General features: G+C 41.5%; 2 protein-coding genes across 3 annotated transcripts in view; both read right to left on the reverse strand.

The window, feature by feature from the left end:
• Positions 1–390: 390 nt before the first annotated feature.
• Positions 391–8282, reverse strand: LOC110369261 (gasdermin-E). Its single transcript, XM_036144989.1, has 10 exons — positions 7996–8282; positions 5437–5654; positions 4845–5037; positions 4564–4741; positions 4369–4489; positions 2962–3099; positions 2266–2387; positions 1912–2089; positions 1743–1813; positions 391–1188 (listed from the first exon to the last, which is right to left on the reverse strand). Exons 2-10 carry the CDS (start codon positions 5645–5647, stop codon positions 955–957), a joined length of 1446 nt encoding a protein of 481 aa, XP_036000882.1. The 5' UTR covers positions 5648–5654; positions 7996–8282; the 3' UTR covers positions 391–954.
• Positions 8283–12035: 3753 nt separating this feature from the next.
• LOC105934292 (oxysterol-binding protein-related protein 3) overlaps positions 12036–25385 on the reverse strand; it is a 29517-nt gene continuing 16167 nt past the window's right edge. Inside the window, exons 9-22 of one of the 2 annotated variants that reach the window (XM_036144991.1) lie at positions 24088–24177; positions 23830–23989; positions 22438–22541; positions 22211–22342; positions 19772–19859; positions 19111–19346; positions 18116–18253; positions 16376–16439; positions 15935–16013; positions 15645–15789; positions 14956–15100; positions 14741–14867; positions 14294–14416; positions 12036–13107 (exon numbers count right to left, since the gene is read on the reverse strand). In XM_036144991.1, coding sequence (XP_036000884.1) covers positions 13011–13107; positions 14294–14416; positions 14741–14867; positions 14956–15100; positions 15645–15789; positions 15935–16013; positions 16376–16439; positions 18116–18253; positions 19111–19346; positions 19772–19859; positions 22211–22342; positions 22438–22541; positions 23830–23989; positions 24088–24177 — 1728 coding nt within the window. In that variant the 3' untranslated portion in view covers positions 12036–13010. Of the gene's footprint in view, positions 13108–14293; positions 14417–14740; positions 14868–14955; positions 15101–15644; positions 15790–15934; positions 16014–16375; positions 16440–18115; positions 18254–19110; positions 19347–19771; positions 19860–22210; positions 22343–22437; positions 22563–23829; positions 23990–24087; positions 24178–25385 lie in introns of both variants that reach the window. The other variant, XM_036144990.1, reaches the window with a different exon arrangement.

Raw genomic sequence — 25385 nt, forward strand, 5'->3', positions numbered from 1 at the left:
TTAAAACAAACATGTTATGAATATGACTTTTTTGTCATCTTTAAAAAATGTTTTGGTAATAGAAACATTAAAACTGTTAAATGTGGCATTAAAATAAACCTTTAAATATGTCTTCAAGCAATTAAGTTACATTTCACTAAACAAGTTACGGCATGGCTGCCTGTAGCTTATGGTACATGAAATAACTAAAATAGATTACACTAAATATAGTGTAGCTTTTGCCAGCATTTCAGGGAATGTTTTATATATATATATATATATATATATATATATATATATATATATATATATATATATATATATATATATATATATATATATATATATATATATATATATATATATGCTGCTTAATATAAAAATAAATGTATTTTCATTTTCATAAAGACTAGGAAAACAAGACAAAAAAAAATTCACCAAAATTAAATGTAAAAATCTTCAGCATATCATAAAAAGCTGTTTAAAGCTTCAACCTTTTGTGTTTTGTTGGACTCAAATTCTGTTTAAACTAAGAAGGAGGAGAAGAAGAGGAAGATGAAGAAGAACGTTTAGCTTAGTTGGTGTGTATTTATCCAAATACTGAAATTCTCCAAAGATTTACTGATAACTGAACATAATGGTTATATAGAATAGTTAGTGAACACACATAAATGACGCTTGAAAGCGTTCGGTTAGCGTAACCGAACCGATTGTGAAACTTTTTTTTAAACTCACAACCAAATAAGAGCACAAAGTTCAAATGCTTAAAGCATAAAACAGTAGGAACAATTTACTTAAATATTAAAATATCTATATGTTGCATAAATATCACATATTTGAAAACTGAGTCAAACAAAACAACACGACAAAGTCAATGAATGAAATACAGGAAGCTTATTCAGGATAAATGTGCACAATAAGGAAAGCAGCACTATAAATCCCAGTGAAGAAAGCACATAGATGCAGACGCAGCAACTAACACAAGCCGGTGCAGAGCAAGGCCAGTCCGTGCGCGCTGAGGCCGAGGAGCATCGGGAGAACCCCATCGGTGTTCTCCATCTCCACCCGGAGCTGCTCAGCGTCTCTCCTCAGCGCCACGCCGACGGAGCTGAGCAGCTGCTCCGCCCGCTGGAAGGCCTGGTTGTCCTGCAGCGGGGCAGGAAGCGACTGGATGGGCAGAGTCCCACGGCTCGCCTTTAACCTGAGCATCTGTTGAGATGAAAAGCAGCTGCAGTGTACGAGAAGAAACTATTCGAGCTAGTTAGTTAGCTAATATAAACTCAAGAAATGTTTAACAGATGTCTGCAAAAGGTAATAAATTAATTAATTAATTAAAAAAAAGGTTATTTAAACAGGATAATGATCCAAAACATATGGCCTAATAGACACAAAATCAACCAGATATCTCAGACCTAAATCTGTGGGGTCAGCTGAAGAGAAGAGAACATAGACTGAGGTTGATTTAGAGATTTTGTACATTCTTAAAGCTCTAACCCGGCAAAAACGTTATAGAAGATTAAATGTCGTCCTGCTACTACAAGGGATCTGCTATACAAAGCGTCACCAGCAGGGGGCGTCAATAAGTGTTGCGCCCTAACTGCGTATAATTTAAGAATTTATTCGAGGCAATGGGGCAAATAAGTGTGTAGATTCCTGTAAATGTTTCTCATTCAAATGAAGCCGTGTTCCTATAATGCATTTAAAAGAACCAAAACACTTGAGAATAAACCAGTATGTATTTAAGGCAAACGAAGTCAACCAACCAGCACATCAAACGCTGCTAGAAAATCGTGTCGGCTGTTGCTCAAAATGTTCAGTGTCTCATCGGGCAGCTCTATGGACAAAAACACGCAAGAGGATTAGAAATAAAGACAACATTGAAGGCAGCACTGGCTCATTTCAGAGTCTGAAGAGTGCCGAGGTCCGCCTCACCTGCCATGGCCGAGACCAGCAGGTAAGCCAGGTCTAGGAGTGAAGGGTCGCCAGTAGGGCCGTCTCTAGAGACACGGCACGTCTCCATCAGATCCATGGTGGTAGAGATTCTTGTAACTGTCTCCTCCTCATCCGCAATGGGGTCTCGCACTGTTTCATAATCGCACGACTCTTCCAGCTGGGGGGGAAAGAAAAGTTCAGAGTTTTTAGTTAGATACTGGACTCAAAGAACACTCAGTAAAAAATCTTAGCAAGCCTCTTATTCAACAATCATTCCTGTGAGTCGTTGGGGAATAATCAAAAGCTGACAGGTGTGAGGTTCGTTGGTGTGTGTCAGGTTAGTGTGACCCTCACCGCGCTCTGTATGTAGGACAGGGTGGTTCTGTCCCTCAGAGCGTCCTGGAGCTTCTCCATCAAGTCACGCCGAGTAGCCGGGGGGAGGTCTGCCAGAGGAGAAAGATCCATCTCCTGCCATCCTGCAAGACGCACAACACTCTCATCTTCACTATACCTTACTTACAGATATGTCTTTCTATTAGTTTAATCCAAGCTTCTGTGTAACGAACAAGTTAATAAATCTACTGCCTACAGAGATAGCACCTGATCATACTTCGCTGCTTTATACCTGTAACCATTATAGTAATTACTGCAACCATGCACCATAGATGCAACAATAACTGTAATAACTTATGTGCAATAAGCTATTTAAACAAGGTGCTTTAACCCGTGCAATAAGCCTGTGCAATAATCATGTATAAAGTGTATAATAACATATGTGCAATAACCTATTTATACATAGAAGTGTATAGAATTGTATATAGCTGTATAACTGTATCTAACTGATTCTACTTACGTACTTTGGCACCTTCTTCTGACTTTTGACTATTGAGCCGATGGGACAAGTGAATTTCTCCATTGTGAGATCAATAAAGCTTATCTTATGTTATCTTATAAAAAAGAATCCACTGCTACATGTGCTCTCAAAGGAACATTTTAGCCAACATTTTAGCAGCGTGTTTCACCTCCTACGAATGAGAAATTCTCAATTACCGCTGTGAAAAACAGCAAAAAACGCATCTTCCCGAGCCCTGCGCCCGTTGCACACGCCATCCACTGAGTTCAAGGAATCATCAAAGGGGACGGAGTCGCTCTCGAAGCCTCCGACAGTGCGGGGCTGCAGGCATATATCTGGACAAAAAAAAAAAAAAAAAAAAAATCAGATGAAGATAAACACACCATACATGAACAGGAACATTTAATGAATAGTTTTTGAATGTAAGGATTGTGGGGTATTCCCTCCCCAATGTTATAAAAACAAGTGTCACTCTTGTGTTTATATTCTCAGCAACAAACCTGAACACGGCCACTTCAACCATATGAAATATCGATGAAAAAAAAATCCATCAAACAAAATAATTGTTTCATCATTTGCAAAATTTTGGAGATCAAACTTCATTCAAAATATTTGAGTTATTAATTAATTCATTCATTCATTAATTCATTTATTTTTACTGGAGGAGCATTTATTGATTGCTTTAATAATTGGCCCGTATTGAAGATTTTTAAATTAAGTCCATGCAATAAAGACCTGTTTCAATTAGACTCCGTTCAAATTAGAAAAGACCAGAGTACATGTCATTCTGGTAAAATGAAGATGGTGGGTGACCATAATTAGTCTGGAAAAGGGTTAAACAAAACCGCTATTTTAAAAAAAATCATTTTCGGTCAGAGAGCTAACTAAAGAAAATGAAAACAGCTGGAAACTGGACGAACAAGATTAAAAGAGAACCCAAGTTTATCACTGTGAGCACAATGATGAAGGAATAAAAATCTCCATAACCCTTGGTTTATCACCAACTGCACCCTGAACCAATATCACTCCCCAAGGTGGAGACCTGTAGTAACTACAGGTATCTTTGTTTATTCCTTTGGTTCAGAAATGTGAAAATTCTGGAACGTTTGAACATTCTTTACGACTTCCTGTAGTAATTGCTGCAGTAACTTTGGCATTAAAAATACAAATCCTGTTTACATATTCAAAAATACTGATTCAAAACAATCCTACTATTTGGTATATTCACTGCACCTCCTCCGTGTTAACTTTGGATGAGCTGCCGTGGGAGCATCTGTGGACAGGATAACACTGTGCTACCAACAGCATTAATAAAGAGAAATAACAATAAATAAAAAAAATACTACTTCCCCAACCATGGACATCAGCTGCACCTATGCACAGATAGGAGATTGGTGCAGCAGCATAAAAGATAAGTACGACCCATACAGGGTGGTTGCCAATGAAGGAAATGCAGAGACAACAGAAATTCGAGAAAAGTATCTAAGAACCTAAAACATCGCAATGTTTCTGGCCATCAAGCAGAGATGAGATGTTGCGAGCCTCGCTTTCCTAGTTTGAACCGTTTTTTGGTCCCACACAAAGCCACACGTCCACACCCTCACCATAGCGTCCGTTCTTTTTAATCTCCAGCTCCAGGGTGCTGTACGCGATCACTGTGCCGGGGGGGATCTCCAAGGAAACGTCGCTGTCCACCCCGAGGCTGTTCTCGTCCTTTCCGCACACCTAAAAACACGCGTTTAAGACGTACGCTAAGCGTTAGGAAAAAGCGAGCCAAGTGGGACAATGGCGCGGCCAACCTTCACCAAGCTCCCCAGCAGGCCCAGCAGCCTCAGCACGCCCTGAAAGGAGCACTGCTGCGTTTTGGTCAGGGTGACTGAGCACGGCTCGGCGGTGAGGATGCGCTCCTTCACCACCGTCAGGACCTCGGAGCGCTTCTCCAGCTGCTGCACCAGGACGTGCTGCATGTCCATCAATCTGGAGGCGGAGAAAACCAATGCGTTAAGTCAAAGCACCTTGGAATTTAACACCCGGACACCTTCCTTGGCCTCACTGCAGAAGTTAGGGAGAGACTGACAACCTGTTGCTGGAGTCCTTCAACAGCTTTTTCACATCCAGCTCCTCTTTCCTCAGCTTCCCGAAACACGACTCCAGCTTGGACGAGCCCAGTCCCTCCAGAGAGACGCTGACGGGACCGGCCGTGGTGTCCAGCTTCCCGGAGCACTCGTCGCTGTAAGTCCCCTTGTAGGTCAGGAACTCTGTCTCGTTTGCTTCTGGAAGAAGAAAATGAAAGCGTTGCCAGATTAGTGCATATGTGCTAAAATGGTTCATCCACTAATCTCTCTCATTAGAGAGCACTGCTTAGTTCATTAGTTCATTGCACGAAATTTAAAAGGTTTTGCACAGCTGGCAAACCTATGGAGATAGAAAGGCTCAACTCAAAGTGATGGAGGGCATCAATCACGGACGGAGCCAAAAGGCCTATAGTAACGCTGGATAAGCTGCACACATCCACACCTAAGATAGGAGAATATCTGCAGCTCGTCAAGAGTTACCGAGGGCCGCTTTGCTTTGTTGCATCAATAAAGGATTAAACATATATCAGATATTCTGGTAAGGCGTAATTTCCTCCTATCCTGCCAGAAAGCCTATATATAAATAGGCACACCCACCAGGTCTGAGCACCTCGTCGCCCTGCAACAGATCGGCCAGGGTGAAATCCGTCGGCTGGTACTTGGGTCTCTGCCAGGCCCAGACCCGGTTGCGCTTGATGACGACGGCCATGGGGAGCAGTTTGTGTGAGTCATTTACCCGGGACACGTGGATGAGGCTTCCCTCCGGGTCAACCTGACGGATGAAGTTGGCAGTGGCCTTGGAAAACATGGACTCACTGGGAAAGGGGGATAGAAATGCTGAAAGAGGTTGTTTTTGTATATATCTATCCATCCATCTTCTAATATGTCTATACCTTGTGGGGTCACCAGGGGTGCTGGTGACTATCTCCAGCTGTCAATGGGCGAAAGGCGGGGTACAACCAGAACAGGTCGCCAGTCTGTGTTTTTTTTAATATATATTTGGACTTAATTTTGGGCATAGAAAGTGTAAATGTCTGAGGCAATTTTATCAGCAACCGTACTGACTTTTAGTCTCACCAGTTACCACCTCCGATAGGTTGTTCTGTGCAAGCGTGTGATGAAACAGAGCAAAATGATCAGCAACGTTTGTGACTGGCTGGACCAAAGAATGCATGATCTAAACATCTGTTCCGACTTCTGGCTGGAAGTCGTTTGGCAGCGAAGTCAGGAGAGCTAGGGCTATTTCAAATGAGTTAAAGCGACCAACTGACTCCTCTAGGCTTCCCGTGGGATGAGTCATCGCGACTGAATGTTTCAAGAGTTGTAGTGTTGCTGCCAAACCTTTCCCTCCACTCCGACTCTAAATCCAAGGGCTCAGATGTAAGGTTTGTGAATATTTCATGTCGCCTTTGTTTAGTGTGATCTGAACCGAGGAGGACAAGGAGGAAACGGGGATACCGCTTCTTTTCTTTCATCGGCCACGTGCTTAATGAGTGTCAGTGATGAAAAGTGTTTACAACTCAAGAGAGATTTAGATTCTAAGAAATCTTTTAATTTTACCAATATGTTTTTTATGACAGCAAGTCATTTCTCAAGAAACTTAGTAGATTGCATCAAGTCTTAACAGGCAGCATTCACTCCTCCAGAAAGAGCGTAGAGTCACATGGGGACAGTTGTCAGCATTGTTGATGACTTTGCAGCAATCCCTCATACTGAGCATGCATGAAGCAACAGTGGAGAGGAAAACTCCTCCATTAACGGGAAGGAAAAACCTCCACCAGAACCAGGCTCTGTCTGAACGGTCATCTGCCTCGACCGACTGCGGGTTAGAGAAGACAGAGCAGAGAGACATAAAGCACACATTAATTCAGGAATCCCTTTCATGTTATACACCAGGGTTCTCCCCAGAAGATGGAATAAGGGCGCAGCAACGCTATACTGATATTTGCCTCCGATCAAATTTGGTAGCGTGACACACTCCCCCTCAACACCGACTCCCCCTCCCCCCTACTGTTGAGCGCTACATCAGGTAAAATCTGACAGCCCCTCCACTATACCCTCAGTTTCTGGGGAGAACCCTGTATGGTAATAGCAGACGATCTGCCTCTCCTATGGATGGTGTCACAGCTAACAGAACGCCAAACCAGGTGTACCTACTATGAGGAGAAAAATGACAGACGACAAAAAGTTAAAAGTTTAAATAACAACAAACAATACAAAATTGGAGAGCAGTAGGAGAACTCAGCAGAGTGAGAAAAATAGACCCTGATGTCCTCCAGCAGCCTAAGCCTATAGCAGCGTAACTACAGAAGTAGCTCAGGGTAACCTAGGCCGCTCTAACTATAAGGTCTGAAGGAAAGTTTTAAGCCTAGTCTTAAAAGTAGACAGGGTGGGCCTCGTGGACTAAAACAGGAGAGGAGCCTGATAAATGATCAAAAGAATTGTAGTTATTAATTGGCCTTGGATTAATGAATAAATCAGACTGAAAGATGGTTGCTACTCCTCCTCCGGTACTTCTGGGAATGTGGAAATTTAAATAATTAGAGCGAGTTGATTCACTCATACTAACTAGTTCTCTTGCAGCCAGGCTTCTGTGAGACAAAATAAATCTGATCATCAGAAATCAGGTGATTCACAACGTTTTTGGAGGGAGAGACCTTATATTTAATGAACCACATTTATTTGTTTTATTTTTTTCGGTTCAAGTTGAGCTGTATTGATTTCAGTAGACTTGCAGCTCACCGCAAAGAATGAATTGCTTTTCAGCTATCAAAGGACGGCTTTGTTTCTTATAAATAAAGCCTGTTCCGTTTATCATCAAGAAGGGTGTCAGGGATGCTATTTTCTTTTAAAATACCACCGTAATCCGATCAAATTAATTTCTTCTCAAATATTTTTTTCACATATCAAGCGAGCGATATTAAACCATATATCCAAAACTGCCACGGCTACTAACTTTTGAATTACATATAAAACGCATTCTTGTAATGTTAGTGCGTCTGCGCGCTGCGCTTTGGGGCCCCATGACTCACATTATAAAATTAAATCACACAGTCCGGCGTGTTTGGAGTGCCTGGAAAACGCTGGAGAGAAAGTAAACAAGTCTTCCCGAAAAAGTATTAATAGTTGCCTTCAGACCTAAATGGAGCTGCTTACCTTAAGCGCAGAGCTCAGAGTTGGCTGTCGTGCGGTCGGAGCGCGTCCGGGTGTCTGGCGGATGATGCCAGACTGGACACAGATACGCGACTGGGACGGGGGGGAAGTTCTTACCAGAACTGATCAGAACTGGATCAGCGCGGGGCTGAAACAGTTAGAGGACGGGGGTGTTTGGAGTGAGAGACCGCCTCGCTCCTCCGCCCACCCACCGGGGTTTAAACGTGACCACATGAACCCAGTGGGATGTTGGAGTCTGTGTGGACCATGGGGGCATGAGCAGACTTGCCCCTTCGATTTTTACTCATCATTGGTAAATTCTCAAGGCCATAATATTTAACGAATTTGGATTCATTCGCAATTTTCGTCCTCTGCATTTAACCCGTTCATCTCTTAGGGAGCAGGGGGCTGCCACTGTGTGGGGTATGCTGGGGCTAAGGGTCTTATTGCTCAGGGGCCCAGAGTGGGAGTCGAACCAGGAACCTTGCACCCTCTCCAGGACGGAATTGCCCTGCTCTTTGAAAACAACCTTTAATGGAACATAAATCCTGTGCAATTCACCTGAAAAAAAAACATATCTGCTTGGGTGACATATACATATAAAAAGGTGCGATAACATAGTTGCATAGTTGTAAACACTCCAAAAGTCTTCATAAAAATAGAAATTCCATATATATGAAATTTCTCCAGATGGATAACTTTTCACAATAACATCTTTTGCATTATTCAAAACACCGGTACCCGCCTCACATTTTGCTCTCATCTGACCAGCGGACCTGCTTCGACATGTGTGCTTTGACCTGTAATGAGGCAAACTTCAAACAGAACTTCTTATCACTATGTTCTGGCCATCCTCCATTAGTGTCCATGAGACACTGATTTGACGACAAATCAGTGTCTCATGGACCGATTCTCCAATAAAGCAGCAGGAAAGTATTTCATGGACTCATTCAGACTGCCGAGGACTGCCCTCTTTGGAAGAGCTGCATTGCTCCCTCAGCAAGGCCGAAAACATGCAAAAGGCTAACACTATGTCCATCATGCAGCAGATGCAGGAGCATGATGGACCTAGTTGTACATGTTATTCTATTCTGTTCTATTCCAATGTAAGTATGTCTAATAATAAGAGATATTAAAATAATTACGGTATGGGTTGTGCTAACAACAGTGTGCGTCCTGGCAGACACAGGCGTGGGGCACGCTTTAGACCTTCTATTGTCTTTTGGTTCGTCTGTCTCCAGTTTGAAGATCTGTGACGCTGTGCTTCGTACCGCATTTTTAAATCTTGTGTACCTTTTCAGTAAATTTTGCATCATTCTTTTCACCAGCTTGTTCCTGGGACTCTTAGATTTTTTAAAATAAGAATCTTGGTCTCAGGTTGTCCCATTAATGTGCTCCCACCTTGAGTTTTTTTTTTTTTTTTTTTTTTTTTTTTTTTTTTAAGAGGTCATTTCAATTTCGGGCTCCTGTTTTCTTGCTGCTATTAACAGCAGCATGGACACTGAGACGTAATGACTGCAGGAACAAAGGATTTTTAAACCTATTTGTCCTACACCTGGGAAGAAGATTCCTGCTTCCAGAAGGAAGCAACTGGAGCTCAATATTTAGGTGGTGGTCTTGTTGCACCAATTTCTGCTTTACTTTTAGAGCTGACCTGGCATTGTACAGGTGAATGGGGTCCCTCGGGTTTATTCCAGCAGTTTTAGTGTGTACTTTAGCGATATTCTGAAGTCTATTCCTGTCTTGGATAGTGAAAACTCATAACCAACAGAAAATAAAAGTGAGAACAAACTCAATAAAACAAGGATACAACCTGTGCATAAAAGTGCAATTCTCAATAAAACCATGAGGCTTACGATGTTGCTTACAAGAGGAATCCTGCCCCATGCAGTCATTGTTTATGGTTTCTCGGGGAAGTAAAAGGCTGCAAAGCTCTTAACGTTGTCAACTTTCTGTTAACTGTGACATCATCCAGAGAAGACGGCTCACCCGCTACTACCATCTAATGTAGAACAGATTACTAGATCAATGTGTGCTTCTGTGCTTTTTTGTTTCTCTTGTTGTGTCTCTGTTCTGTCTTCTGTAACCCCAGTCGGTCGAGGCAGATGACCGTTCATACTGAGCCCGGTTCTGCCGGAGGTTTTTTTTCCCGTTAATGGGTGGTTTTTCTTCCCACTGTTGCTTCATGCTTGCTCAGTATGAGGGATTGCAGCAAAGCCATGTACAATGCAGACGACTCTCCCTGTAGCTCTATGCTTCCCCAGGAGTGAATGCTGCTTGTCGGGACTTTGATGCAATCAACTGGTTTCCTTATATAGGACATTTTTGACCAATCTGTATAATCTGACCCAGTCTGTATAATATGATTGAACTTGACTTTGTAAAGTGCCTTGAGATGACATGTTTCATGATTTGGCGCTATATAAATAAAATTGAATTGAATTGAACTTTGATGACAGAAGGACCGAGGTTTTGCTTTTTAACATTAGGGTTTCAGTAAGTCCTCCCAAAACCTGTAGTCACTATGGTTGTGGTGAAAATGTGCGGTGATTTTAATTTGGACAGGCAGATCCATTCAGTAGTGTAATCCAGTTCTAGTAGCTAAAGCTACAGGCTAATGTGAAATACGTTCTTTTCTAAGAGTAAAACGTGGATTGCAGTAACTTTCTGTGCCGTCTTCCAGGCATCCCTGCCCCAGTCTCCACCTGGTGCTGAAAAGCTGCACGGCTTTTAAACGGTCATATTACTCCTGTTTTAATTTTAGGGTTCATTCCATGAGTCTATTTGTTTTGAAATCTTTACAGTGTTTCCCCGGTGTGCCTCTCTGAGCTTTAATAAATGAACTGGCCCACCAGATCCGCTCAGGTCAGGGGACCGGCTTCTCCTGGATGTGCCGAGGACATGATGGAAGATCAGAGAGGAAAGAGCTTTCTCTCTGGCAGCTCCCGGCTTTTGGAGCTCACCGCTGCTGCACCAAAACAAACAGGCCTCTTCTCCTCTTCTGATGTTTCAGTTGTGTTTGACCCAGCAAGAGAGAGATCATTTTATTGGTTTTACATCAGCTGCTACGCCTCCATTTTTTTGGGATTTGTGTTTTAAAGCTTTGGTGCGAGTGAATTTGTTCAGCACTTTTTTTTGTTTTTATTTATTTAGAGTTACACAAAACTGTAAGCGCTGTAATAAAATGTTGAGTTCAAAAATTAAGAGATCAACAAAGTAGTCTTAAATGTGCTCAGATTAATGCAACCAGGTTATTGCAGCTTTTTTTTTATTACGTTTTCTCCAATATATTTGTTCTTCAGATGAAAAAGACACGACGAATATCACCGTCAAGATGGAAAACCGTCTGAAATGTTTTACACTGGTCTCATTTTGCACATCGGAAAAAAACACAAATAACTTGAATTCTTATGTGGGTGTGGAGACATATAGTGGACCCATTTTATTACGCTAATTATTTTAGTTTTAATACTTTTAGTGTTGTTCTGCTGTCTTTGTATGCAAATCCTTAGTGATAGGACAGTGAGGAAATATTGACCCTTGGTATCAACCTCAAATAATTCAGTGTATTTATGTTAAACTCAGGGAAAAAACATTAAAAAAAAAGTTATAAATATTTTAACAATTTTCATTATTTCAGCCTGGAAACGGTTTTACAGTCTAAGCCGTGCAAATGAAGGTCTAAATTTACCTTGGTGAAGGTTCGACAGAAAAAAATAAATAAATAAATAAAAAAAAAAAAAATAAAGGTACAGATGTTTTCTGTGTGGTTTTAGAATCATCAATGCTTCCTGTAAAGGTGCAGAACTTTTAACCAAAACCTAAAAAGCATTGCCATTTTTAAAACAGTTACCCAATTGCAATATGAAATTGGTCCCTGAGAAGACGATCGTTCATTTCTCAGCTTACCGTTTAAATAAGCAACTTCCATCTTGTCGACTTTTTTTTTTTACGAGATTTCGACTTGGATTTGCACGACAAAGCCTCCAGGAGAGAGTACTACATTGTGTCGCTCACATAAAATCCCAATAAAATACGCACACTGAGGTTTTTGGTTGCAATAGTAAAAGGACACAGGATGTTACAGCAGCTGTTGGAGGTTACAGTAGCAGCAGGACGTGGGAGCAAAATAAAGTCAAGGCAATTACAGGAGGGGCCAATTTAGCAAAGAAAACCTCTGACCCGCTGCATGGGTCAACCCCACAAACACACCTATACAATGTATATGTGTAAGGAAAATCCATCACCGCTGTTATAGAAGATTAAAAGTAAGCTAAAAAAAAAAAAACCCGCAGTGAAACGATTACCTGGAATAAGGTGAAATGAATATACAGCAAGCCATGTAGTAACAAATAATACATTTTTAAAAATGCATTACTCTTCCACCCATTGCAAAACTTATTATATACTTCTAGTAGTTGTGCTGTTTCCCTAAGATAAAACGCCATCCACAGTCCTGCTACAGACATGAATGCTCATAACAAGGCAGCATACTGGGAAAAAAAAAGGCATAACTTCCTTTTTAGATTTGAAACAAAACAAAAAAAAAAAAAATCATAAAGTCCTTGTGTCATGATTTGGACACAATAGAAGAACACAGAAGTGGGCTATGACCTCCTGGTGCGTCTTTGTCCGCTCGCCACGCGGCTGGCGGTCCGTCTCTGGAGAAAAAAGCTCATTTTGCATAACCGTTCCAGCAGTTCTATGAGTGCAGCGCTACAGTAAAAAGGCACTTTGATAAATGGTGAAAAGCAGCAGAACACGCGCATATGCACCTTTAGTCTACTCTGACTTTGTGTATGTTACAGTTAGAAGCAGGAACCGTCCACAAACAGCGATGAAATACAGAGCCGGCCCCGGGGCACGCTTGTTTCAAAACGGGAAGCGGGAGCTCCGTGTGAATGTGGGCCACTGTGACACAGAAAAGGTTCCTGTTAATCAGGTCACAGCTCCTGATTGCTGACGAGTCTAGGTTTATTTTGGACGTTTCAGAACAGTTTTCCGTTCGAACCCAGAGGTCACCACAACACCGGGAAGTCCATTTTGCTGAAGCCGGGGTCTCTGCGCATCTCCCAGTACGTGTTGTTGCTCACCCACGTGTCGTCCTTGGACTTCCTGCACAAACCAAACACAAAATAACACACCCTTAACGCAGAACGCATCCGATTCATTAACGGTTACATGTGCGCCGTTTTGATGAACCCGGAGCTTATTTGAACGATTCACGCTTCTACCACGCTTGGTTACAAATGTGGAGATCAAAAACTCTTTTCGTGCCTCTGCTGAAGATGTGTACGTCTGATGCTTTGTAGTTTTTCTCTGAGCGTCTGACTCAGGGTTCCTACAGCATAAGGCAAGTTAAATTAAAGACTTTTTAAGACTTTTTAACGCTACTTGAAATAAAAAGTTAAGCCCAACTTCACGATAAACAAAAAAAACCTGGTTGCGACAACTTCACCCAAATGTTTATTTTAATATAAACCATTACTTTCTGGCCCAGTGGACATGTTTAAAATTTAGAAAAACATTCCATATAGGAAGAAATTACAGATATATTTTTAACAACTACTGAACTGAATTCACAAACTTTGTTTTGTTCCCTACTAAAACAAACTATAAATCAGTTTTAAAAACCACAACATAACCAGTGCCAACTCTTTTTCGCAGCTATGGTCCGGCCGCAACAGTTTTTATTGGTTCCACTATCTGGACGGAACCAATAATGGTTACATTGAGCCGTTTAGTAAATGTAAAAAAATATAATTGTGTCAAATATTTTACTGTTTTGTAGGGATTACAAAAATAAAACCCTATTTATGACCTGGTAACAATTTTACGACCTAAGAAAAACTGATTTAAGACATTTTAATGCTAATTAAGGCCTAAGTTTTATATTACAGAATTCAATGCCTTTTAAGACTTTTTAAGGATCCGTGGGAACCCTGTGACTGCGCTCCTGCTTGAAGTGGATCTAATCATGTCTTGCCACGCTCGTTTTCACTGTGGTGCTTGTAGGCAGTTACAGCTCCATCCACCACTTTCTTCCCACCATCGCCATGTTGGGCATACATTTCCAAACTACTCCCACAGAGCAGACTGATACGATGCTGCTTGTGGTGTACGGCTGCTTTTTTGATCGCCGCTTGCTGACGTGACTGTGTGCATGTCACCTTGTCACAGTAAAGGCTTTCCTGCGCGTGCCCTGAACCAAACCAAGGCAGCTCAGACTGTTTTTATGAACCGTTCCATCCTTTTGTGGCAAAAAAAAAAAAAAAAAAAAAACAAGCAAGCAGCAGCATACTTGAAAAAGCGCGGCTGATGGGTCATGTTGTTGTCCAGCAGCACTCTCCTCCTCTCCCGCTGGAGATGCTCTAGCCTCTGCTTCTGCTCCTCGGCTCCGTCTATGTTGCCCTCCTCCAGCAGCCTGACGCACGTGGAGAGACAGCGAGTCGAGAATGAGAAACTTTCATTAGAGTTAGTATCATCGGTCTTCTTGCACCTATCACATTTGTTTCAATACTGAAACAAAACTATTTAGGGGGAAATGTTTTCACTCAGGTGAGGAAAGGTCAGAAAACTGGAACGTCAGTCCCAATTAAAAGGAAGGAATACTTAAGAAAATGGAATGTGAAATACAGTCTAGAAATGAAGTTATTTTTCTATCCATATCCAGATATGTCCAAATACACATAAACAGATATCCTGTTCTGACTCTGGCCAGACAGCGGGAATGAGAGGAGTGGCAAACCTCTGGTCCGGCCTGAAACGCGTGTCTGTGGGGGGCAGCAGGGGTTTCAAGGAGGAGTCCAGCTCATTCAACTCCACTGCAAACTGGGTGAAGCCGTAGTACTGCTCCTGCTCCACTGGCATGGCGTCTACGGACGGAGACGTGATGAAGAAGGTTTAGCAGAGCCCTTTCGAAGAGCCCTGAGAGCGGAGATTTTCCGGCAGCGTTTAACTCACTCGCTCTCCAGATGCAGGTGGCAGAAGGAGGGTCTCCTTGAAACACGGATTCGTGCCATTTCCCAAAAATGGTGTGCACCACTTTTCCATCGGAATCCGTGACCACGCCCTCTATCTCGTTCACTGTGGAGCTCCAGGACTTTGCCTGAGGAGGGGGTGGTGGATTCAACAAACAGCAGAAGATAGACCCAGTTTTCAATTCACAACAGTTAAACATGTATGAATATCACTGTAAGCGTCATTTATTTTAACTGCATTCAGAAACAGAAACCCAGTCAGATTCATCACAAACAGCCACAGTCATGAAAATAACAGAGAGAAGGCTCAACATGGATCACTCTGAAATTAAACTAAACAATATGTGAGAAAACAAGTCAAATGTTCAATGATTTCTCTATTTTACTGTGATCCACCTGTATGGTTTCATTTGGCAGAAAACAAACGATTCCAGTGAGGTTGTCTTTATTTTCTTAACCCTAGTCCCTCCACTAGATGGCAGTGTTTGCATTGAAAGACCAGCAGCTGCTGCAGCCGGTTGATTGTTTAACATGTTTTGCCTCCATAGCTTTCCAGGAAACCACCACAGGAGGATCTCCTCACCACCAGAATCGTCCATCTGAGGCTTAGAGACATCCACTTAAAAAAAAAAAAAAAACATACACTTATAGAGGACGTCTGCATGTGCTCACCTTGACAAATGTGACTTTGCACTGGCAGACGTCGCTGTTGGTGTTTTTGATGGCCATCTCGCCGTAGTGCTCGATCCAGCGCTGGCCGCTGAGGATGTTGTGGATGCAGGACGTCACTTTGTTCCATTCGTAGTGGTCCCCGAAGCTGCAGAGAGCACGGTTTCCCTTTATTGTGTCAAAAACGGCGGGCTTTGTTGTGCACAGTCACACAGACGCTCGCATTGAACACGCACACACAAACACCCCCACAGCATAAAAAAAAAGAGAGAGAGAGAGAGAAGAGGACCTACGCAGGTAGTGTGACATGTGTGGTTCCCATGGGAACTATTTCCATGGACTTTCCCCAGAATTTATTTTTCCATCGCACATCTAGAACGGAAAGCACAAATCAACAGGTGAGAGGACGCGAGCGTAGAAAGTCCATGATCCTCATTTAGATCCTGAAAGTGGTGACCGGACCCTATTGGGCTCAGAATAGCTCCTCTTTAGGCTGCTTTCTGGTCCCTGAATGAAAACAAACAGGATCTCTTCTCTTTGACTATGGCTGACTGCTCAAACACTCTGAGTGCATGTTTAAACTGTACCGCTCGTTAAGAAAGATCGAAAGGCCGAATGAGCCAAAACTTCAACGTTTTCCCAACAACACAATAAGAATAAAAGCGTAACGACACACGGCGAGGCGTCACCGAGCCGCTCAGAGGAGAAGGAGATTATTCCAAACATGCTCTCACCTTGCCAAAAGCAGAAGTTCCTTGAATCGGAGTGACATGCTGAGACAGGTGGATGGTGACTCACCTGGGAAGGGGAGGGATGAGAAGATAAGGCCCTTTGTTTACGTTTTTTCCTCTGTTCAGTCATCTGCTGGCTCTGCAGCTTTAAAAGGCGACAGCAGCTACTTTGAATCAGGTGTGAATATATGGGAACGGTTGGTAGTAAATGTGAGGGATGGGTTACGCTGCTTTAAATATGCTACAGATCACAGAACGCTATCCGTCTCTCCGTCGCTGAATGGAGGCAACAAACCAAGCTGGTTCAGTGAGAGTCAGTATGAAGACTTTTAAAGGCCTCCAGACGCCACAGAGCTGCGCCCATGTCATTTAGACAGGTTTAATTCTGACTCTGATCCGGCTAATGCTGTTTGTTTTTAATATCAGGGATTTTAGTGAGGACACCTAGGAACTAGGGCTGAACAATTAATCGCAATTTCAATATAATCGCAATTTTAAAGAACGCAATTTTCAAATTGCATAGTTCTGCAATTTTTGGCATTGTAACAATTAGTGCATCAGACACGTCCTTTTGCTGTTGTTAATATGTTTAAAGTGGGTTTGGCTCCACATGTAAGGTAAGAGAGTTGTAGCAGTGAGATAATCTAATTTTATTATTTGTTTTAGAGTTTATATAATCATACTGTTTTACCAGAAACTTCCAGGAATCTCACCGTAGCATTAAGTACAATGAAACTGATTAATACATAGACTTGTTTGTTGGTTTCACAAGGATTGATGTCCAATTCAACAAGCTAATCTCTTGAATAATGATATTCAGATTAGTAAAAACTGTTACATTACTTGTTTTAAAAAGTACTTGTTTACAAACATCTTTACCTACAGGCCATTTTTGTTGCTTTTGGTTAATGCAGAGAAACGTCCAAATTAAAGCGCAATTATGGTTGAAATATATCGCAGTATAGATTTTTGCCAAAATCGTACAGCCCTAATATGTTTAAAAAGACATGATAAATTAACATGAAAATAAATAATTGTATTAAATCGCAATATTAAGATAAAAAAAAATTGCAATTAGATTATTTTCCAAAAATCGTTCAGCCCTACCGGGAACTAAGTGATAAACCTACACTCAGCTCTTTAATAACAGAAGTTCAAAAAGCTTTTCACTCTGTAAAAGTGAGCAGAAGACATGGCCCTGGCCATATCTGTGGTGGCTTAGTGAAACCTTGTGATTTGTTTTAATGAACAGAGACTACGTGGTTTCCTCTCAGCCCTGAAGCAAACATCCACTGGGTCAGCTCGGGGGTGTCTGCTGTCACCGCTGCCGTTTATTCTTTACACAAATATGTGTCAAAGCAGACTTATTCCAGATTTATTCCAACGGATGCTGGTGATTATGTAGCTGGCGGTCTGCTTCAGGAGAACGAAGCTTCGTGACGACTCCATTCATCGGTAGGAGGAGTCCTAGCTCCAGCTTTTCACAGGAAAAACTAAAGACATCTGCTCAGTGATTTCAGGAGGAAACCAAAGGTGTGTGTTGTGTGTCAGACTTTAGTGTGTAGCGTGTGAAAACGGACGTCTCACCTCAATATATAGCAACTCTAACTGGAAATAAAAGGAGCCTGAACCTGAGTTTTGCAAACATCTATTTAAACTACAACCACCTTCAACATTTTATTTTAATAGCAGACTTGACATTGCTCAGAGAAATGAAAAAAAAAACAAACTGTGTGATTGTACCTGTTCAGCTATAAACCTGAAGCCCTTATCGGGTCTGTCGCACTCGTACGTCTCTCCCAGGACGGGGTTAAAGGGCTTGCTTCCGGCTCGGTAGTAGGACGACGCATAGGAAGATATCGCGAAAGTGGCGATGTACACCTGCAGAAACAATAGATGAAAAGGATGCATCTTAACTGGAGGCAAGTACTTATTCTTACTGTTGGTACGCAAGATTTTCAGATTGCCTACTGGATTTATAGATGATAGATTTGGGAAGTTTTTTCACCTTTTTCTAAAAATAATTTTCAGAAAAGCGACACCCACGTGTATCCAGACACCTTTGCTCCGATTACGTCAAATAAAACTGCAACCAGCGACATTCAGAGGTCACCAGATAGCAACGCATAGACCTCTGAGTCCAGCTACAGGGATAAGGTTGTGGAGACGATTGTGCCTCTTGTTATAGTTTTAGACCAGTGGTGTCCAAACGTTTCGGCCATTGGGCCAAAATTGTTAAATCGAAAGCGCTCGAAGGCCAAAAAATAAAATAACAATAAAAATAAATAACATAACTAAAAATACTAAATACCTTGCTAAACAAAAGAGGATAATTTTAAGAAAATATATTAAACTCTGTTTAGCCTATTTTATTAATTGAATTCCAATCAGATTTCGATGCACCAAAGTCTTAATTTGAGTAAAAGTCATCCTAAATACTATGAAATTTAGGCAAATATAGAAAATTGCTTATTAAAAGACAAATGTTTTGTGTTACCCCGAACACTAATGGAAACATTCAATTGCAACATTTGAACTCGTCTATAATAATTTTACCCTTATTAAAAGTAATAAGTTGCCATCTGCAAAAAGCCACCAGCGCTGATCGGCCAAAACGTTCTTGAAATCCAGTCGGAGGGCCGCAGAAAATCCGCACAGAGGCCACAAATGGCCCGCGGGCCACACTTTGGACAACCCTGTTCTAAAGGCTTCTACTACATCCAGCTTTTTCCACTCACCATGCGCTGGTAGGGGTCTTCCGTGTGGTTGGCGGTGTCCAGGAGGTCGCTGTACTCCAGCTCCTCACACAGCCGCTGCAGGGTGTTGATTGGCTCGTTGAGCTGCACCGGCATGGCCACCTTGGACAGGTCTTTGCCGATGTTGTTCCTCAGGATGTTCCACAGGCTCACGCTGCTGGAAGGACAGGGGGACGGCAGCGTGGTGCGACGGCGAGCCAGGGTGACCTCGCTGCTGACTGGAGGAGGAAAGGGGACGCTTTAAACGAGCATCATCGCGTACATCAACGGTGGAAGAAACCAGAACGTGTGTTTAACAGGAGACTTTAAGTGGGTGTAAGAAAATAGATGAAGGAACACATGCAGCAGTGACTTGATGATCCCTGCTAACAGATGGTCGGGCATAAACGGCACCATGAAACGCTACGCTCAGTTTGTAAACACGTCTGGATGCTGCGATTGCTCATCTTCCACACGTTCTCCGGGTAATTTCGCTGATTTCAAACACGCGGAGTTGACATGGTCCCCGACAGTCGCCAAAAATCAGCCGCCAGACACCGAGCGACGACAGGTTTGTTCAGGCTGAGGTGGCTTCCCATCTGCTACAGGGATCAGTGTGGATTAACACATAAGCAGACAAACATCTTGGAGACCACTCGCGTACCGGAGTTGTGTCTTGCGGTGCCTCCATCGAAGGTATCCATGGAGATGGTGTCGCTGACATCACTGATGTAAGAGTCGTCGTCTGACACCTGGACAAAAGAGAATCAGTGAGGAAAGATGAGAGACGCTGTAGAGTGAGGGATCAACAGACAAAACCGCAAATGTCTGAAAAGTCCTGAAACCTTGACGGTTTGTTTTCTGCTGTACAATGAAACCGTCCTGAGAAGAGTCTATAAAGAGCTGCCGTCAGAATTATTAGGATGGAAACACTTCAAAAGCAGTTAGACATTTTCTATTTCACAATTTATTTATTTTACAAGGAAGGAAGGAAGGAAAGAAGGAAGGAAGGAAAGAAGGATTGATGGAAAAAGGGAAGGAAGGAAGGAGGGAAAGATTGATGAAAAAAAGGAAGAAAGGAAGGAAGGAAAGTTGATGGAAAAAAAGGAAGAAAGGAAGGAAGGAAGGAGGGAAAGATTGATGAAAAAAGGGAAGGAAGGAAGGAAGGAGGGAAAGATTGATGAAAAAAGGGAAGGAAGGAGGGAAAGATTGATGAAAAAAGGGAAGGAAGGAAGGAAGGAGGGAAAGATTGATGAAAAAAGGGAAGGAAGGGAGGAAAGATTGATGAAAAAAGGGAAGGAAGGAAGGAGGGAAAGATTGATGAAAAAAGGGAAGGAAGGAAGGAGGGAAAGATTGATGAAAAAAGGGAAGGAAGGAAGGAGGGAAAGATTGATGAAAAAAGGAAGGAAGGAAGGAAGGAAGGGAGGGACGGAGGAAGGAAGGAAGGAAGGAAGGGAGGGACGGAGGAAGGAAGGAGGGAAAGATTGATGGAAAAAGGGAAGGAAGGAGGGAAAGATTGATGGAAAAAGGGAAGGAAGGAAGGAAGGAAGGAAGGAAGGAAGGAAGGGAGGAAGGAAAGATTGATGAAAAAAGGAAGGAAGGAAGGAAAGATTGATGAAAAAAGGAAGGAAGGAAGGAAGGAAGGAAGGAAGGAAGGAAGGAAGGAAGGAAGGAAGGAAGGAAGGAAGGAAGGAAGGAAGGAAGGAAGGAAGGAAGGAAGGAAGGGAGGAAGGGAGGAATGAGGGAAAAATTGATGGAAAAAGGGAAGGAAGGAAGGAGGGAAAGATTGATGAAAAAAAGAAAGAAAGAAAGAAAGAAAGGAAGGGAGGAAGGAAGGAAAGATTGATGAAAAAAGAAAGAAAGAAAGAAAGAAAGAAAGAAAGGAAGGAAGGAAGGAAGGAAGGAAGGAAGGAAGGAAGGAAGGAAGGAAGGAAAATGAAAAAATAAAATGGGCAGATGGCTAGCCAGACTGTCCATTGGGTGAAAAACTGACAGATGGAACAACAGACGGATGGAGAGAACTAGAGATTGAGTCAAGGAAAAACAGCCTGGAAATATTTCATTTCTCCGTTGCCACACGTGCAGAAATATTTAGATGAAACTTCAAACTTTTCCTAATTGTCTAAAGAGTGGAACACTGGTTCTAAGGCAGATATATCTATCCGTAGAGGGATGCAGGATCTATATTCAGTGAGAAACCCGACACTTTAAACGTCTCTCCTACCCTGTAAATAATGACCAACATGTTTGATTATTTATGGCGGTTATGTCAAACCAGGATTTCAATGCAAATCAAAAATATATTATACACATTTTATTATTGGTTGCAAAAAAACACTAATTACAGTGAATTAGAAAGATTTGAAACCTCCAACATGATAGAATGGAAACAGGGAATTCATCATGTTTATATAAAGGAAAAATTGCCCTCTGTTCTACAGGTAAATACTGAACTCTGACCAAAGAAGGCGTAAGACTAAAATGTATTTAGCAATTAGATAAAGCGAGTTGTTGTAAGTCTCAGAAAACTCAAAGCATTGCCGTTTTGCATATTTATTAAGACAATCATTTTGTTTGTTTCAAAGCTGTACAGGTATGTGAGCTGTCTTTTCTCTTTTCTTCTTTTTTCCTTTCTTGTTTTCACAATTTTAGTTACATTATTTATGTGTCCAATAAATGTGGAGAATTTTCAATCTCCATCAAAATAAAAACTTAAAAAAACAAAACAAAGACTGGTTTCATCACTGTGACACTGTTTGCTGTGGGTTTGTTATAGACACACAATATAAAACACAAGGCGTAGACTAAATAAACTAACCTTCACTTTATTTACTTTGTTAATCAAATACACTTCTAATGTTTTAAATGTCTGTCCATGTCTTGTCTGATGTAGGTGTGTGAAAATTATCAAAGTTTTCCTCCTCGGGCTTCAAACGCCATATTCAAACACCTTTTACGCAGCAGTAGAGACAATCTTATGCGTGTCCCACTTAAACCACACATCCAGGGACCATGTGTGGTGTTTAACTCAACATTTTTCCCCCACAATCTGCTTTTGAACACCAAGGAGAAAAAGATCCGGCGAGCTGTCGTGAACACTGACCTCGTTCTCAGACGACGACGAAGACAGGAGGTACTCCTGAGCGTCGAAGAACTCGGATACGGACTCTGGAATAGACACTCTGCTCTCGCTGGACGCCTGGTGGACCAAGGAGAGCGGGGAACCTGTGCCCTCCTGGTTTTAGGCATCATTTTGAGACAAATTAGACACATGAGACGCAGAGCTGAATGGTACGGTGCAGAGTGGTGGCGTGTTGTGTTATTGCTCACAGAAGCATAGCGGCTCTTGAGGCCGATGACTTCGGGGGGCTGGGGGGCTTGCAGGTCGATGGTGAGCTTCAGCCTGTCCCTCTCTGCTACCAAGGAGCTGTATGCTGATTTGAGTGAAACGTGAACTGGAGAGAGGCAAACGCCACACACACAAACAGCAACAGGAGTTGTCATGGAAACTATGCTCCCATACAGAAGAAAACACAAAGAGGCTCCGCCCCCCTCCCTCTCTCTCTCTACAGTACACACTGCAAAAAGGGAACTAAAAGTAAGTACAATTTTCTTGAAATCTGTGTATTCTTCGTTGATTTGAGCAGCTAAATAAGACTATTTGCCAATGGAATGAGTATTTTACCCCTAAAATAAGATAATTAGATAAACTGCACTTGAAATAAGTTAATGGAGATGAATTGCTCTTATTTTAAGTGCAAAAATCTTATTCCATTGGCAAATAGTCTTAATTACCTGCGCAAATCAAGGAAAAATACACAAATTTCAAGAAAATTTTACTTACTTTCAATTCAATTCAATTCAATTTCATTTATATAGCGCCAATTCATGAGACATGTCATCGCAAGGCACTTTACAAAGTCAAATTCAATCATATTATACAGATTGGGTCCAATTATACAGATTGGTAAAAAAATGTCCTATATAAGGAAACCAGTTGATTGCATCACTCCTGGAGCACTGCAATAAGGGGAGTAAAAGTAAGTAAAACATGTCATGAAATTAGTGTATTTTTCCTTGATTTAAGCAGCAAAATAAGACTATTTGCCAATGGAAGGAGTATTTTTATCCCTAAAATAAGATGATTAGATATCCTGCAATTGAAATAAGATGCTGGAGATGAATTGTTCCTATTTTAAGTGCAAAAATCTTATTCCATTGGCAAATAGTCTGATTTATTTGCTGTAATCAAGAATAAATACAGTGATTACAAGAATATTTCCCTTAAATTTAGTTCCCTTCTTGCAGTGAGAAGCGTAGAGCCACAGAGAGAGTCGTCTGCATTCACTGCAAAAAGGGAACTAATAGTAAGTCAAATTCTCTTAAAATCAGTGTATTTTTCCTTGATTTGAGCAGGTAATTAAGACCATTTGCCAATGGAATAAGATTTTTGCACTTAAAATAAGAGCAATTCATCTCCATTATCTTATTTCAAGTGCAGTTTATCTAATTATCTTATTTTAGGGGTAAAAATACTCATTCCATTGGCAAATGATCTTATTTATCTGCTCAAATCAACGAAGAATACACAGATTTCAAGAAAGTTGTACTTGTCCATGGCTTTGCAGCAATCCCTCATCCTGAGCAAGCATGAGTTCTCAGAACTTTGAGTTCCCGTTTAGCAGTGCATGCACGCACTTCCAACTAGTTGAGCAGACTCACTGTTGTTGGCCAGTCGGCAGAAGTCCTGCTGCAAAAGTGACACCTCTGTCGGAGAGTCTGGAGACTGAGGGCAGGCCTCCTGCGTGGCCGACTCTGTGGTGGGGAGGTTGGGATTGGAGGCGTGAAGGCGAGGGGACTGGGCGGAGATGCAGCTTGGGACCTGGTGATTAAAGGAGGAGCCATGATTGTGCCCTTTAATCGCTCCCTGACGTTGGTGTTTTCGTGACAGGCGGTAGGACAAGAAAACCGGGCGCGTACCTGTAGCGTGGCTTTGGCTTCTTTGCCGTTGTTCTTAGAGCGCCATCTCCGGGGCCTCTTCTCCTTTTTGGGAATGTCATAAGTAGACGCCTGTGGTGCACAAAGCACAGAGACGAGGGAGATGCATTAAAGGACTAAATACCTTTTGTTTTGAAAAATCTAGTGAACTGCCTTGAATATCAAATAGTTACACTGCAAAAATGGAACTCAAAGCAAGTAAAATTTTCTTGAAATTAGTATATTTTTACTTAATTTGAGCAGCTAAATAAGACCATTTGCCAATTGAATGAGTATTTTTACCCGTAAAATAAGATATTTAGATATTCTGCACTTGAAACAAGATGATGGAGATGAATTGTTCTTATATTAAATGCAAAAATCTTATTCCATTGGCAAATAGTCTTATTTAGCTGCTCAAATTAAGAAAAAATACACACATTTCAAGAAAATATTACTTATTTTGACTTCCCTTTTTGCAGTGTATATGTATGAACCAATAACACACAACGAGCCACTTTAAAATAAAATAAAAAAACAAACCTGTTAACCTATTGGTATTCATTTTTTATTATTTTGAGACCGCGTGGCGTTTGTCTCGTCAGATTTAAACCGTTTAAACGAAACTTAAAGATAGGCTTGTCCAGTCCTTAATAAAAAAAACTGCAGGTAAGACTAGCAAACTCGTTTTTAAATCCCTTCAAAAGACCTTTATATTTTATTACATAAAACCAGTGAAACTACTCTATGTTATTGGGATTTTTATGAGATAGAACACAACGTCTGTGAACTGGAAGGACAAGGAGACTTTTCGTCATTTTCACGAATAAGAAATAAAATATCACGAAAGTGCTGCGTGCATTTTTACTCTAAGCTAAAATAAATCCAGTGCCACAAGCTGCCTTTCATAAGTCACCTCGATAAGTAAACAGGATGTATGAATGGTGCAGCAAGTTCAAATAAGGTGTTTATTTATAAAATTATCTAAAAATCATCATCACCTTTCTGGTTTTTCATGAACATCTAGCTTCGACATATTTGACCAACTGCAGATTATACGATAAGATTCATAGAGGTAGCAGATGACTCCTTGCATTAAAACCTCCCCTTTTGATGGAAAAACTCAAAAAATATAAACCTTCCCATTGTGACACAGCTGGTGGAGAAAAATGTACATTTTATTGTCTATAACATTGATGCCAATGTTTATCAGGGTTCTTGATCAATATAATCTTTAAACTTTCCTTCAGAGTTTCTCTCTGGAGTTCAGAACAAACATTTTCATTTAAACCATGAGATCT

Source organism: Fundulus heteroclitus, chromosome 13 (assembly GCF_011125445.2).
Source record: "Fundulus heteroclitus isolate FHET01 chromosome 13, MU-UCD_Fhet_4.1, whole genome shotgun sequence".
Classification (NCBI taxonomy): domain Eukaryota; kingdom Metazoa; phylum Chordata; class Actinopteri; order Cyprinodontiformes; family Fundulidae; genus Fundulus; species Fundulus heteroclitus.

Bases quoted from the DNA above. Each gene is read 5' to 3' on its own strand.
- LOC110369261 (XM_036144989.1), bottom strand. From the start codon at position 5,647: ATGTTTTCCAAGGCCACTGCCAACTTCATCCGTCAGGTTGACCCGGAG. The intron at 5,038-5,436 runs GTGGGTGTGCCT...TTCTTCTTCCAG, and splicing joins CGACGAGGTGCTCAGACCTG to AAGCAAACGAGACAGAGTTC. The intron at 2,090-2,265 runs GTGAGGGTCACA...TTTCCCCCCCAG, and splicing joins TGTCCTACATACAGAGCGCG to CTGGAAGAGTCGTGCGATTA.